This window comes from Oncorhynchus mykiss, chromosome 13 (genome assembly GCF_013265735.2).
Source record: "Oncorhynchus mykiss isolate Arlee chromosome 13, USDA_OmykA_1.1, whole genome shotgun sequence".
Classification (NCBI taxonomy): domain Eukaryota; kingdom Metazoa; phylum Chordata; class Actinopteri; order Salmoniformes; family Salmonidae; genus Oncorhynchus; species Oncorhynchus mykiss.
Genome location: NC_048577.1, coordinates 1,517,563 through 1,532,509, shown reverse-complemented (window position 1 = coordinate 1,532,509; position 14,947 = coordinate 1,517,563). Strand labels below are relative to the sequence as shown.

The following is a 14,947-nucleotide window of genomic DNA, read 5'->3' as shown; positions in this document are numbered from 1 at the left end:
ATCAATTCAATTAAAGGGGCTTTATTGGCATGGGAAAAATATTGTAAAAAAAAAATCTCGAACCCTCGACCTTCAAGCCCGAAGTCCAGGGCGCCATCGATTGTCCCGTAAAAGCTTGCTCCAGCGGCAGAGTCGATATCCGCGCTTGTAAAGCCAGGGTCGTTTCAATATGTTAACATTGCCAAAGCAAGTGAAGTAGATTATATACATAGATTATATACACAAGTGACATAAACAATAAAAATGAACAGTAAACATTACACGCACAGAATTTCTAAAATAATAAAAAACATTACACTATTTTGTAGTGAGTGGAAACGCCAAGCGGATGCTTCATATTTATACATCCGGTGAATGATCTGTCTCATTGGTCTGTGGTGATAGTGAAAGGACCGCTTCTCACCACAGTCATAAAGTCATAATTATGGCAAACCCCTATCCATTTATATAACTTATCTTCTTAAAATCTGATTTGTAAACCTAACCTTAATCACACTGCTAAGATGAGGCCTAACCCTAATCTCAAATAAAGAACAAAAAGTAGATTTCTGTTTTCATAAATGTTTAGCCAATGTTGACATTGTGGCTGTAGTAACTATTGATAAGCCAACTAGTCAGCCATGTTCTTTTATAGTTAAATGATAATGGTCAGCCACCTCGGTAGCTTGCTAGCTGAAACATCGAAGCTCTTTAGACTCGTTAGTGTATATTATCCACTGTGTTTTAAACTCACTTCTGTCGTCTAGCTAGTTATCCCATTTAATTTAATATGTGCTTTGTTGTTATTAGTTAGCTATAGTAAGTAGCTGGCTGGTTAAGTTAGCATTAGCCTAGCTAGCTAACATCTCTGACCATGAGTTCACTGAGCTACTCTCCTCCTGATAAAGAAGAGGAGGTCTGCTGGACGGAGAAAGAGGGTCTGTGGCTGAATGTTGTCGTAAAAGAGGAGAAGGAAGAGGAGGATGTTACAGTAACAAAAGTAGAGGATGAGGATGTTGCAGTGAAAGAGGAGGATCCCGTTTTTGGAGTGAAGGAGGAGGGAGAGATAACTGTCATATTGGAAGAAGAAGAGGAGGATACTGGACATCTGATTAACCCCAGTAAGTAACTTAATGTCTAACAACAGAAACACCCATTGCAGTTGCAGTTGCATCCCACTACTCTGGCCCTAAAGGATCCTACACCATCCCACTACTCTGGCCCTAAAGGATCCTACACCAGGCCGTTGACCTGGGAGATGTAATGTAGTAAATCTAAATCCGGAACACTCTAATTATACTGATAAATATAAACACAACATTCTACAATGACCTTTTATATATATTCAATGAGCTGGTACTTGGGATCAGAGAGCTCCCATGGTGTTCTTACTACTTTTCATAACATACATAGAGATGCCGCAAGTTGTTGGTAATGGAAATTACCTTAAAAGTCATGGAGATGTCATGAAATTCCAACTGTCAAAATGTGTATGAAACCTGACAATTTGACTACAGGTATTTACAAAAAAAGTAGCAAAAAATATGAACATTTATTAAAAATACTGAAAATACATAGTTTAAACGGTATTGGGGCAGCAGGTAGCCTAGTGGTTAGAGCTGGCTCGTAACTGAAAGGTTGCTGGATCGAATCCCCCGAGCTCACACGGTAAACATCTGTCGTTCTGCCCCTGAACAAGGAAGTTAACCCACTGTTCCTAGACCAGTTAACCCACTGTTCCTAGACCAGTTAACCCACTGTTCCTAGACCAGTTAACCCACTGTTCCTAGACCAGTTAACCCACTGTTCCTAGACCAGTTAACCCACTGTTCCTAGACCAGTTAACCCACTGTTCCCTGGTAGGCCGACATTGTAAATAAGAATTTGTTCTTAACTGACTTGCCTGTCAAAATGTGTATGAAACCTGACAATTTGACTACAGGTATTTACAAAAAAAAAGTTGCTAAAAATATTCACATTTATTAAAATACTCCAAATAAATAGTTTAAATGGGTATTGGGGCGGCAGGTAGCCTAGTTTTTTAAAATTTATTATTTTTTAAATCCTTCTCCCAAAATGATTTACATTTATTCAAAAGCTCTTCTTCTATCAAATGTTGCTTCTTCTTTCTTTACATTCTGTCCCCCTGCGTGTAGTAACCCCATCTTTACATTCTGTCCCCCTGCGTGTAGTAACCCCATCTTTACATTCTGTCCCCCCTGCGTGTAGTAACCCCATCTTTACATTCTGTCCCCCCTGTGTGTAGTAACCCCATCTTTACATTCTGTCCCCCTGCGTGTAGTAACCCCATCTTTACATTCTGTCCCCCCTGCGTGTAGTAACCCCATCTTTACATTCTGTCCCCCCTGCGTGTAGTAACCCCATCTTTACATTCTGTCCCCCTGCGTGTAGTAACCCCATCTTTACATTCTGTCCCCCCTGCGTGTAGTAACCCCATCTTTACATTCTGTCCCCCTGCGTGTAGTAACCCCATCTTTACATTCTGTCCCCCCTGCGTCTAGTAACCCCATCTTTACATTCTGTCCCCCTGCGTGTAGTAACCCCATCTTTACATTCTGTCCCCCTGCGTGTAGTAACCCCATCTTTACATTCTGTCCCCCCTGCGTGTAGTAACCCCATCTTTACATTCTGTTCCCCTGCGTGTAGTAACCCCATCTTTACATTCTGTCCCCCCTGCGTGTAGTAACCCCATCTTTACATTCTGTCCCCCCTGCGTGTAGTAACCCCATCTTAATGGCATTAGATATTTTACATTCTGTCCCCCCTGCGTGTAGTAACCCCATCTTTACATTCTGTCCCCCTGCGTGTAGTAACCCCATCTTTACATTCTGTCCCCCTGCGTGTAGTAACCCCATCTTTACATTCTGTCCCCCTGCGTGTAGTAACCCCATCTTAATGGCATTAGATCTTTTACATTCTGTCCCCCTGCGTGTAGTAACCCCATCTTTACATTCTGTCCCCCTGCGTGTAGTAACCCCATCTTTACATTCTGTCCCCCTGCGTGTAGTAACCCCATCTTTACATTCTGTCCCCCCTGCGTGTAGTAACCCCATCTTTACATTCTGTCCCCCCTGCGTGTAGTAACCCCATCTTTACATTCTGTCCCCCTGCGTGTAGTAACCCCATCTTTACATTCTGTCCCCCTGCGTGTATTAACCCCATCTTTACATTCTGTCCCCCCTGCGTGTAGTAACCCCATCTTTACATTCTGTCCCCCCTGCGTGTAGTAACCCCATCTTTACATTCTGTCCCCCTGCGTGTAATAACCCCATCTTAATGGCATTAGATCTTTTACATTCTGTCCCCCTGCGTGTAGTAACCCCATCTTTACATTCTGTCCCCCCTGCGTGTAGTAACCCCATCTTTACATTCTGTCCCCCTGCGTGTAGTAACCCCATCTTAATGGCATTAGATATTTTACATTCTGTCCCCCTGCGTGTAGTAACCCCATCTTTACATTCTGTTCCCCCTGCGTGTAGTAACCCCATCTTAATGGCATTAGATCTTTTACATTCTGTCCCCCTGCGTGTAGTAACCCCATCTTTACATTCTGTCCCCCCTGCGTGTAGTAACCCCATCTTTACATTCTGTCCCCCCTGCGTATAGTAACCCCATCTTTACATTCTGTCCCCCTGCGTGTAGTAACCCCATCTTTACATTCTGTCCCCCCTGCGTGTAGTAACCCCATCTTTACATTCTGTCCCCCCTGCGTGTAGTAACCCCATCTTTACATTCTGTCCCCCTGCGTGTAGTAACCCCATCTTTACATTCTGTCCCCCTGCGTGTATTAACCCCATCTTTACATTCTGTCCCCCCTGCGTGTAGTAACCCCATCTTTACATTCTGTCCCCCCTGCGTGTAGTAACCCCATCTTTACATTCTGTCCCCCCTGCGTGTAATAACCCCATCTTAATGGCATTAGATCTTTTACATTCTGTCCCCCTGCGTGTAGTAACCCCATCTTTACATTCTGTCCCCCCTGCGTGTAGTAACCCCATCTTTACATTCTGTCCCCCTGCGTGTAGTAACCCCATCTTAATGGCATTAGATATTTTACATTCTGTCCCCCTGCGTGTAGTAACCCCATCTTTACATTCTGTCCCCCCTGCGTGTAGTAACCCCATCTTAATGGCATTAGATCTTTTACATTCTGTCCCCCTGCGTGTAGTAACCCCATCTTTACATTCTGTCCCCCCTGCGTGTAGTAACCCCATCTTTACATTCTGTCCCCCCTGCGTATAGTAACCCCATCTTTACATTCTGTCCCCCTGTGTGTAGTAACCCCATCTTAATGGCATTAGATCTTTTACATTCTGTCCCCCTGCGTGTAGTAACCCCATCTTTACATTCTGTCCCCCCTGCGTGTAGTAACCCCATCTTAATGGCATTAGATCTTTTACATTCTGTCCCCCTGCGTGTAGTAACCCCATCTTTACATTCTGTCCCCCCTGCGTGTAGTAACCCCATCTTACATTCTGTCCCCCCTGCGTGTAGTAACCCCATCTTAATGGCATTAGATATTTTACATTCTGTCCCCCCTGCGTGTAGTAACCCCATCTTTACATTCTGTCCCCCCTGCGTGTAGTAACCCCATCTTTACATTCTGTCCCTGCGTGTAGTAACCCCATCTTAATGGCATTAGATATTTTACATTCTGTCCCCCTGCGTGTAGTAACCCCATCTTTACATTCTGTCCCCCCTGCGTGTAGTAACCCCATCTTAATGGCATTAGATATTTTACATTCTGTCCCCCCTGCGTGTAGTAACCCCATCTTTACATTCTGTCCCCCCTGCGTGTAGTAACCCCATCTTTACATTCTGTCCCCTTGCGTGTAGTAACCCCATCTTAATGGCATTAGATCTTTTACATTCTGTAAAAGGGGGATAAATGAGAAACACATCAATTCTGGATCTGACAATAAAAAGGCTGCTCTAAAATCTGCAGTTTTGTCACACATCACAATGCCACAGATGTATCTCGTTTTGAGGGAGCGTGCAATTGGCATGCTGACTGCAGGAATTTCCACCACAGCTGTTGCCCGAGAGTTGAATGTTCATTTCTCTACAATAAGCCGCCACCAACATCAGTTTAGAGAATTTGGTGTTGAATATTTATGACTGTCATTAAGCCCTTTTCTGGGGGGAAACTCATTCGGATTGGCTGGGCATGGCTCCCCCAGTGGGTTGACCTTTGCCCTCCCAGGCCCACCCATTTTTACGGCCCTGCCCAGTCATGTAAAATCCATAGGTCAGGGCCTAATTCATTTATTTCAATTGACTGATTTCCTTATGGCACGTTTCGTTTATATTTTGTTCAGTAAATGTAGTAGCTATCTAGCTAAGTGGTTAGCTTCTTCCAAGATCAAGCGTTGCTTGGTAACAGCAGAGAAACCTCTCCTGGATCAAGAGCCCTGCTGTCTAATATTTGTTTTGTGCAGCAAACTATGAGTATAATTGTTTTTGTTACTTCTATAACTCTATGAGCTGGGATATCTGGCCTCCAAATAGTTTAGTTACTTGTATAACTCTATGAACTGGGATATCTGTCCTCCAAATAGTTTAGTTACTTACATAACTCTATGAGCTGGGATATCTGTCCTCCAAATAGTTTAGTTACTTATATAACTCTATGATCTGGGATATCTGTCCTCCAAATAGTTTAGTTACTTATATAACTCTATGAGCTGGGATATCTGACCTCCAAATAGTTTAGTTACTTATATAACTTTAGGATCTGGGATATCTGGCCTGGTCTTAAGACTATTGTTAAATTAATTTGTACACAACATCATTGGCATCACCTTTCAGCTAAAATAAACAGTGGATATCTGCTGTTTGTGGGCCTTTAACCGTCTGTCTGACTTTCTTGTTCACACAGGAGAGAGACGTAACTATTGTGGATCCTCTAGAGAGCCTCAACAACATCATGAAGCAGAGAAGAGACTCTCCACATCAGAACACCTCAAGAATCCCCAACGGAAACCCACAGGGAAGAAACTTCATCGCTGCTCTGACTGTGGGAAGAGTTACTCCAGATCAGATTCACTTAAAGTACACCAGAAAATTCACACTGGCGATAAATCTCACCGCTGCTCTGACTGTGGGAAGAGTTACTCCAGATCAGATTCCCTCAAAGTACACCAGAGAATACACACGGCAGAGAAAACGTATAGCTGTGATCAATGTGGGAAGAGTTTTACTTCACCTAGCCAGCTGACTATACACCAGAGAACACACACAGGAGAAAAACCTTTCCGCTGCTCTGACTGTGGGAAGAGTTTTGTTATCGCAGGAAATGTAAAATCACACCAGAGAACACACACAGGAGAGAAGCCTTATAACTGTAATCAATGTGGGAAGAATTTTGCTTACTCAAGCAGCCTGATAGCACATTTAAAAACACACACATGAGAGAATCTACTGCGTTGAATGTGGGGGAGACCTTTTCAAAATCATCTACATTACAATCACACCAGAGAATTCACACAGGACAGAAATCTTATAGTATTTTAATGATGTCACAATGTAGAATGTTGTAACATTATAGTAGGAGTATCTTAATGATGTCACAATGTAGAATCCTAAACGTTTGTCCCCCTGTTCTATTGATTTCAGCATAATATGGATATTAGGGGGAAAATCCAGGCTCTGATTTGATAGAGTACTATTTATGTGATTTAACAAAAAGTGACTAACAAAAGAAAGAGTTGCGTTACACTTACCATGATGGTGACCCACTTGAATCAAAATGCAACACTTCAAAATGTAGCGAGCTGTTTTTCTACAAATTGTCCTCTAACTAATGATGTACACATTATTCCCAGATTCTGTGTGATATTTGATTTGAGTGATGCCAAGTAAGTGTTGCATTTCTCTTCGTTCTGGGGACTCCTAAATTTAAATGCATCACTCCAAAATGTAGCTGACGGTCTTCTGCAGGTTGTCCTCTAACCAGGGAGGTAAAAGATATCTCCCATTTCCATGTGTTTTTTAGTTGTGTTACTTTCAACAGCAACCTACAACCTGATTTTTTTTTATCCGATTGATGTCCGTAATTTATTGCCACTTTGTTAGAAGTGTTTTTGGTGCTCCTTTAAAAAATAATTCAAGGAATATGATTATTATTGTGTTTGTGTAAATAGCACATTTTATGTTTAGGTTTTGAATATATCAAACTGTTCCTGCATATTGGTGATTGATTTGGACACGTTAAAACTGTGTTTTCACTTTGGGGATATCCCCCCTAGCGACGTTGGAAGAAAGACCGAAGTTCAATCTACGCGTTTGTTTTTTGTTTTTTTAAGTATTAAAGACTTATTTTTTAACTTTAAGTTAGTTATTGCCAATACATATTAACAAAGGGGTATTTCATCATATTTACATTTCATATAACATTTTAGTAATCATAATTATTTACGCAACCAACTGACAATTTGTTTTACTATCATATTGTTTTACTAAAATAAAACGAGATTATATTTCCGGTTGGATATTTGGTTTTGATATTTCATATTACATAAATGTAATGTAACATTTCGTAATCATAATTATTTACGCAACTAACTTACAATTTATTTTTGTATAATTATATTGTTTACTAACAATGTCGTAAATCAAGCTTATAGTTTGTGCCAGGAGTCATTACAACCTATTCTTACTATTTTAATCAATGGTCTTTTCCTTAGAATGATCATTAGTCTTTCAGTTTTTATTGTTATTCTTTAGTTTTTTTATCCTCATGATTGTTGTACATATTTCAGTTTTTATTTGTTTATTATTTTTAATGATTTTTTTTTATTTGAAGCGCATTGATTTGCTTCCATGTCTAAAATGTGCATAAATATGTGTGTAAATAAAGCTTGATTTTATTTGAATCAACAGACTTTTTGCCAAACCAATGAACAAATATGTGTAAAAGCAACACATCTTGGTCCATCTTAGTATGAAAACACTATCAATTCTGTTTCTATGTCTAAAATTGTGCATGGAATGTAAATGTATCACTTTCAATCAATCCAGTGCATTTTTCAAAGGATTCAACTACTGAAACAAACACATGGATCAAACAGATCAATCCCACTTTTCCAGCCTGCTGAAGGCGTGGTGGAGAGGTAAACACCACCCCCGGCTCTACCAGGGACTTGAGGTGGTCTCCTACAGATCTGCTTATGTCATGTTCTGTGGCCTTGCCGTTCCATTTCTTGACTGCCCCTGCAACACAGAAAGAAACACATTTAGTCATATTATATAAAACACTCAAAGTAATGGATATGGAACATCTACAGCCTCAGTTACACCTGGCACCTCAATGTGACTTCTGTCATCTGATCACTCCAAGCTGCATTAGGTTCAGCACAGAAAGAAACACATTTAGTCATATTATACTGAACAAATAGAAACGCAACATGTAAAGTGTTGGTCCCATGTTTCATGAGCTGAAATAAAAGATCCCAGAAACTTTCCATACGAACAAAAAGCTTCTCTCAAATGTTGTGCACAAATTTGTTTACATTCCTGTTGGTGAGCATTTCTCCTTTACAAAGACAATCCATCCACCTGACGGGTGTGGCATATCAAGAAGCTGATTAAACAGCATGATCATTACACAGGTGCACCTTGTGCTGGGGACAATAAAAGGACACTATGCCACAGATGTCTCAAGTTTTGAGGGGTTGTACAATTGGCATGCTGACTGTAGGAATGTCCACCAGAGCTGTTGTCAGAGAATTTAATGTTCATGTCTCTCTGCCGCCTCCAACTTCGTTTTAGAGAATTTGGCAGTACGTCCAACTGGCCTCACAACCACAGACCACTTGCATTGCGTCGTGTGGTATATTCTAGAGTTCATCCATGATGTCATAATGACAGTCCGTCGTGTGGGCAAGCAGTTGTGAGCAGAGTGCCCCATGGTGGCGGTGGGGTTATGGTATGTTCAGGCTTAAGCTAAGGACAACGAACACAATTGCATATTATCGATGGCAATTTGAATGCACAGAGATACCGTGACTAGATCCTGATGGTGGTCACACCAGATACTGTCTTTTTTCTGATCCACAACCCTACTTTTTTTTTTAGGTATCTGTGACCAACAGATGCATATCTGTATTCCCAGTCATGTGAAACCCATAGATTAGGGCCTAATGTGAATGAATGAATTTATTTCAATTGACTGATTTCCTTCTATGAACTGTAACTCAGTAAAATCTTTGGAATGGTTGCATTTTCTATTTTCTATTTTTTGTTCAGATGAATCTTTTGTTTGTTTGACCTGTTTTTGTATTGGTATTTATTTGTATTCTTCTTCTTTGTAATTTCTGTATTCTTCTTCGTTGTAATTTGTATTTATATTGCAAGATAAATCAATGTTAGAGTTTACATAAACTGGCCATAAATGGATGTTGCATGAGTTTTTTTAATTTGATTTCTTTGGGGCTTCTTCTAAGCCAATGCTTTCTACTACAGATAGTAATAGGATTCGGTATCTTTAGGACTACAGAATAAACTGTCTGTCAGATTTCCAGTCTTCAAGAATAGGAAGTATTTGTATTTAGTATGGATCCCCATTAGTTCCTGTCAAGGAAGCAGCTACTCTACCTGGGGTTTATTATGGATCCCCAACAGTTCCTGCCAAGGCAGCAGCTACTCTTCCTGGGGTTTATTATGGATCCCCATTAGTTCCTGTCAAGGCAGCAGCTACTCTTCCTGGGGTTTATTATGGATCCCCATTAGTTCCTGTCAAGGAAGCAGCTACTCTACCTGGGGTTTATTATGGATCCCCATCAGTTCCTGCCAAGGCAGCAGCTACTCTTCCTGGGGTTTATTATGGATCCCAATAATTTCCTGCCAAGGCAGCAGCTACTCTTCCTGGGGTTTATTATGGATCCCCATCAGTTCCTGCCAAGGCAGCAGCTACTCTTCCTGGGGTTTATTATGGATCCCCATTAGTTCCTGCCAAGGCAGCAGCTACTCTTCCTGGGGTTTATTATGGATCCCAATTAGTTCCTGCCAAGGCAGCAGCTACTCTTCATGGGGTTTATTATGGATCCCCATTAGTTCCTGCCAAGGCAGCAGCTACTCTTCCTGGGGTTTATTATGGATTCCCATTAGTTCCTGCCAAGGCAGCAGCTACTCTTCCTGGGGTTTATTATGGATCCCCATGAGTTCCTGTCAAGGCAGCAGCTACTCTTCCTGAGGTTTATTATGGATCCCCATCAGTTCCTGCCAAGGCAGCAGCTACTCTTCCTGGGGTTTATTATGGATCCCAATAATTTCCTGCCAAGGCAGCAGCTACTCTTCCTGGGGTTTATTATGGATCCCCATCAGTTCCTGCCAAGGCAGCAGCTACTCTTCCTGGGGTTTATTATGGATCCCCATTAGTTCCTGCCAAGGCAGCAGCTACTCTTCCTGGGGTTTATTATGGATCCCAATTAGTTCCTGCCAAGGCAGCAGCTACTCTTCATGGGGTTTATTATGGATCCCCATTAGTTCCTGCCAAGGCAGCAGCTACTCTTCCTGGGGTTTATTATGGATTCCCATTAGTTCCTGCCAAGGCAGCAGCTACTCTTCCTGGGGTTTATTATGGATCCCCATGAGTTCCTGTCAAGGCAGCAGCTACTCTTCCTGAGGTTTATTATGGATCCCCATTAGTTCCTGTCAAGGCAGCAGCTACTCTTCCTGAGGTTTATTATGGATTCCCATTAGTTCCTGTCAAGGCAGCAGCTACTCTTCCTGGGGTTTATTATGGATCCCCATTAGTTCCTGTCAAGGCAGCAGCTACTCTTCCTGGGGTTTATTATGGATCCCCATTAGTTCCTGTCAAGGCAGCAGCTACTCTTCCTGGGGTTTATTATGGATCCCCATTAGTTCCTGCCAAGGCAGCAGCTACTCTTCCTGGGGTTTATTATGGATCCCCATTAGTTCCTGCCAAGGCAGCAGCTACTCTTCCTGGGGTTTATTATGGATCCCCACTAGTTCCTGCCAAGGCATCAGCTACTCTTCCTGGGGTTTATTATGGATCTCCATTAGTTCCTGCCAAGGCAGCAGCTACTCTTCCTGGGGTTTATTATGGATCCCCATTAGTTCCTGTCAAGGCAGCAGCTACTCTTCCTGGGGTTTATTATGGATCCCCATCAGTTCCTGCCAAGGCAGCAGCTACTCTTCCTGGGGTTTATTACGGATCCCCATCAGTTCCTGCCAAGGCAGCAGCTACTCTTCCTGGGGTTTATTATGGATCCCCATTAGTTCCTGTTAAGGCAGCAGCTACTCTTCCTGGGGTTTATTATGGATCCCCATTAGTTCCTGCCAAGGCAGTAGCTACTCTTCCTGGGGTTTATTATGGATTCCCATTAGTTCCTGCCAAGGCAGTAGCTAATCTTCCTGGGGTTTATTATGGATTCCCATTAGTTCCTGCCATGGCAGCAGCTACTCTTCCTGGGGTTTATTATGGATCCCCATTAGTTCCTGTCAAGGCAGCAGCTACTCTTCCTGGGGTTTATTATGGATCCCCATTAGTTCCTGCCAAGGCAGCAGCTACTCTTCCTGGGGTTTATTATGGATCCCCATTAGTTCCTGCCAAGGCAGCAGCTACTCTTCCTGGGGTTTATTATGGATCCCCACTAGTTCCTGCCAAGGCATCAGCTACTCTTCCTGGGGTTTATTATGGATCTCCATTAGTTCCTGCCAAGGCAGCAGCTACTCTTCCTGGGGTTTATTATGGATCCCCATTAGTTCCTGTCAAGGCAGCAGCTACTCTTCCTGGGGTTTATTATGGATCCCCATCAGTTCCTGCCAAGGCAGCAGCTACTCTTCCTGGGGTTTATTACGGATCCCCATCAGTTCCTGCCAAGGCAGCAGCTACTCTTCCTGGGGTTTATTATGGATCCCCATTAGTTCCTGTTAAGGCAGCAGCTACTCTTCCTGGGGTTTATTATGGATCCCCATTAGTTCCTGCCAAGGCAGTAGCTACTCTTCCTGGGGTTTATTATGGATTCCCATTAGTTCCTGCCAAGGCAGTAGCTACTCTTCCTGGGGTTTATTATGGATTCCCATTAGTTCCTGCCATGGCAGCAGCTACTCTTCCTGGGGTTTATTATGGATCCCCATTAGTTCCTGTCAAGGCAGCAGCTACTCTACCTGGGGTTTATTATGGATCCCCATTAGTTCCTGCCAAGGCAGTAGCTACTCTTCCTGGGGTTTATTATGGATTCCCATTAGTTCCTGCCAAGGCAGTAGCTACTCTTCCTGGGGTTTATTATGGATTCCCATTAGTTCCTGCCAAGGCAGCAGCTACTCTTCCTGGGGTTTATTATGGATTCCCATTAGTTCCTGCCAAGGCAGCAGCTACTCTTCCTGAGGTTTATTATGGATCCCAATCAGTTACTGCCAAGGTAGTAGCTACTCTTCCTGGGGTTTATTATGGATCCCCATTAGTTCCTGTTAAGGCAGCAGCTACTCTTCCTGGGGTTTATTATGGATTCCCATTAGTTCCTGCCAAGGCAGTAGCTACTCTTCCTGGGGTTTATTATGGATTCTCATTAGTTCCAGCCAAGGCAGCAGCTACTCTTCCTGGGGTTTATTATGGATTCCCATTAGTTCCTGCCAAGGCAGCAGCTACTCTTCCTGAGGTTTATTATGGATCCCCATTAGTTCCTGCCAAGGCAGCAACTACTCTTCCTGAGGTTTATTATGGATTCCCATTAGTTCCTGCCAAGGCAGTAGCTACTCTTCCTGGGGTTTATTATGGATTCCCATTAGTTCCTGTCAAGGCAGCAGCTACTCTTCCTGGGGTTTATTATGGATCCCCATTAGTTCCTGCCAAGGCAGGAGCTACTCTTCCTGGGGTTTATTATGGATTCCCATTAGTTCCTGCCAAGGCAGCAGCTACTCTTCCTGGGGTTTATTATGGATTGCCATTAGTTCCTGCCATGGCAGCAGCTACTCTTCCTGAGGTTTATTATGGATCCCCATTAGTTCCTGCCAAGGCAGCAACTACTCTTCCTGAGGTTTATTATGGATTCCCATTAGTTCCAGCCAAGGCAGCAGCTACTCTTCCTGGGGTTTATTATGGATTCCCATTAGTTCCTGCCAAGGCAGCAGCTACTCTTCCTGAGGTTTATTATGGATCCCCATTAGTTCCTGCCAAGGCAGCAACTACTCTTCCTGAGGTTTATTATGGATTCCCATTAGTTCCTGCCAAGGCAGTAGCTACTCTTCCTGGGGTTTATTATGGATTCCAATTAGTTCCTGTCAAGGCAGCAGCTACTCTTCCTGGGGTTTATTATGGATCCCCATTAGTTCCTGCCAAGGCAGGAGCTACTCTTCCTGGGGTTTATTATGGATTCCCATTAGTTCCTGCCAAGGCAGCAGCTACTCTTCCTGGGGTTTATTATGGATTGCCATTAGTTCCTGCCATGGCAGCAGCTACTCTTCCTGAGGTTTATTATGGATCCCCATTAGTTCCTGCCAAGGCAGCAACTACTCTTCCTGAGGTTTATTATGGATCCCCATTAGTTCCTGCCAAGGCAGCAGCTACTCTTCCTGGGGTTTATTATGGATTCCCATTAGTTCCTGCCAAGGCAGCAACTACTCTTCCTGAGGTTTATTATGGATCCCCAATAGTTTCTGCCAAGGCAGCAGCTACTCTTCCTGAGGTTCATTATGGATCCCCATTAGTTCCTGCCAAGGCAGCAGCTACTCTTCCTGAGGTTCAGTAAAACTAAGGGAGTTATACAATTTTAAAATATTACAATACATTCACAACAGATTTCACAACACAGGCCCATAATCCACTACCACAGTGCTAAATCCATGTGTACGTGTGTGTTCAGTGCTTATGTTATTGTGTGTGTGTATGCATGTGTCTTGTGTTTGTGTTGCTCCCCGCTGTTCCATAAGGTGTATTTGTATCTGTTTAAAAAAAAAACAGATTCTACTGCTGGCATCAGTTACCTGATGTGGAATAGAGTTCCATGTAGTCATGGCTCTATGTAGTACTGTGCGCCTCCCATAGACTGTTCTGGACTTGGGAACTGTGAAGAGACCTCTGGTGACATGTCTTGTGGGGTATGCATGGGTGTCCGAGCTGTTTGCCAGTAGTTCAAACAGACAGCTCGATGCTTTAAACATGTCAATACCTCTCACAAATAGTGATGTAGTCAATCTCTCCTCCAGTTTGAACCAGGAGAGATTGTCATGCAAAATCAAAATATATTTTAAATTCTTCAAAGTAGCCACCCTTTGCCTTGATGACAGCTTTGAACACTTTGATCGTGTTAGGATATTAAATGTAAAAAAAATATAGAACAAAACTATGCTACATTCTATCTCTAGGACCCGCTGGGTGACAAATCGGAGCAAGAATGTAAGTACATTATTTACTGTCAGAGGTGAATGTACTGTCAGAGGTATTTCCCCCCGCTGTAATAGCTACTATACATCGGACACTGCAGTTAGATTAACAAGAATTTAAGCTTTCTGACCATATGAGACATGTCTATGTCCCGGAAAGATGGTTTTTGTTTACAACGCCATTCTAGACAAATATCGCATATTGAGAAGCATCTGTCCCGATTTCGGGACACTGGTCCAGAGACAATGCATGAAGGGCCTTGTATGCCATCAAAATGAATATAAAATTGGACATACCAATTAGGATCTGACTAAAAATACTTGAATCAGTTATAGAAGCCATTGCCCTTTATGGTTGTGAGGTCTGGGGTCTGCTCACCAACCAAGAATTCACAAAATGGGACAAACTCCAAATTGAGACTCTGCATTCAGAATTCTGCTAAAATATCTGTAAATGTATGACCATATTAGAGACACATATTTCCTTCAGATTACACAGACCCACAAAGAATTTGAAAACAAATCCAAATTTGAAAAACTCGCATATCTATTGGGTACCAGTGTGCCATCACAGCAGCAAGATGTGTGACCTGTTGCCACA

The 14,947-nt window shown here is 42.7% G+C and overlaps 1 protein-coding gene across 1 annotated transcript; it reads left to right on the top strand.

The window, feature by feature from the left end:
* The first annotated feature begins 580 nt into the window (after positions 1–580).
* On the top strand, positions 581–7,874 carry LOC110500808 (zinc finger protein 239). The gene is made up of 2 exons (XM_036939858.1): positions 581–1,100; positions 5,879–7,874. Exons 1-2 carry the CDS (start codon positions 854–856, stop codon positions 6,409–6,411), a joined length of 780 nt encoding a protein of 259 aa, XP_036795753.1. The 5' UTR covers positions 581–853; the 3' UTR covers positions 6,412–7,874.
* The last annotated feature ends 7,073 nt before the right edge of the window (positions 7,875–14,947 follow it).

Bases quoted from the DNA above. Each gene is read 5' to 3' on its own strand.
- LOC110500808 (XM_036939858.1), top strand. From the start codon at position 854: ATGAGTTCACTGAGCTACTCTCCTCCTGATAAAGAAGAGGAGGTCTGC. The intron at 1,101-5,878 runs GTAAGTAACTTA...TTGTTCACACAG, and splicing joins TGGACATCTGATTAACCCCA to GAGAGAGACGTAACTATTGT.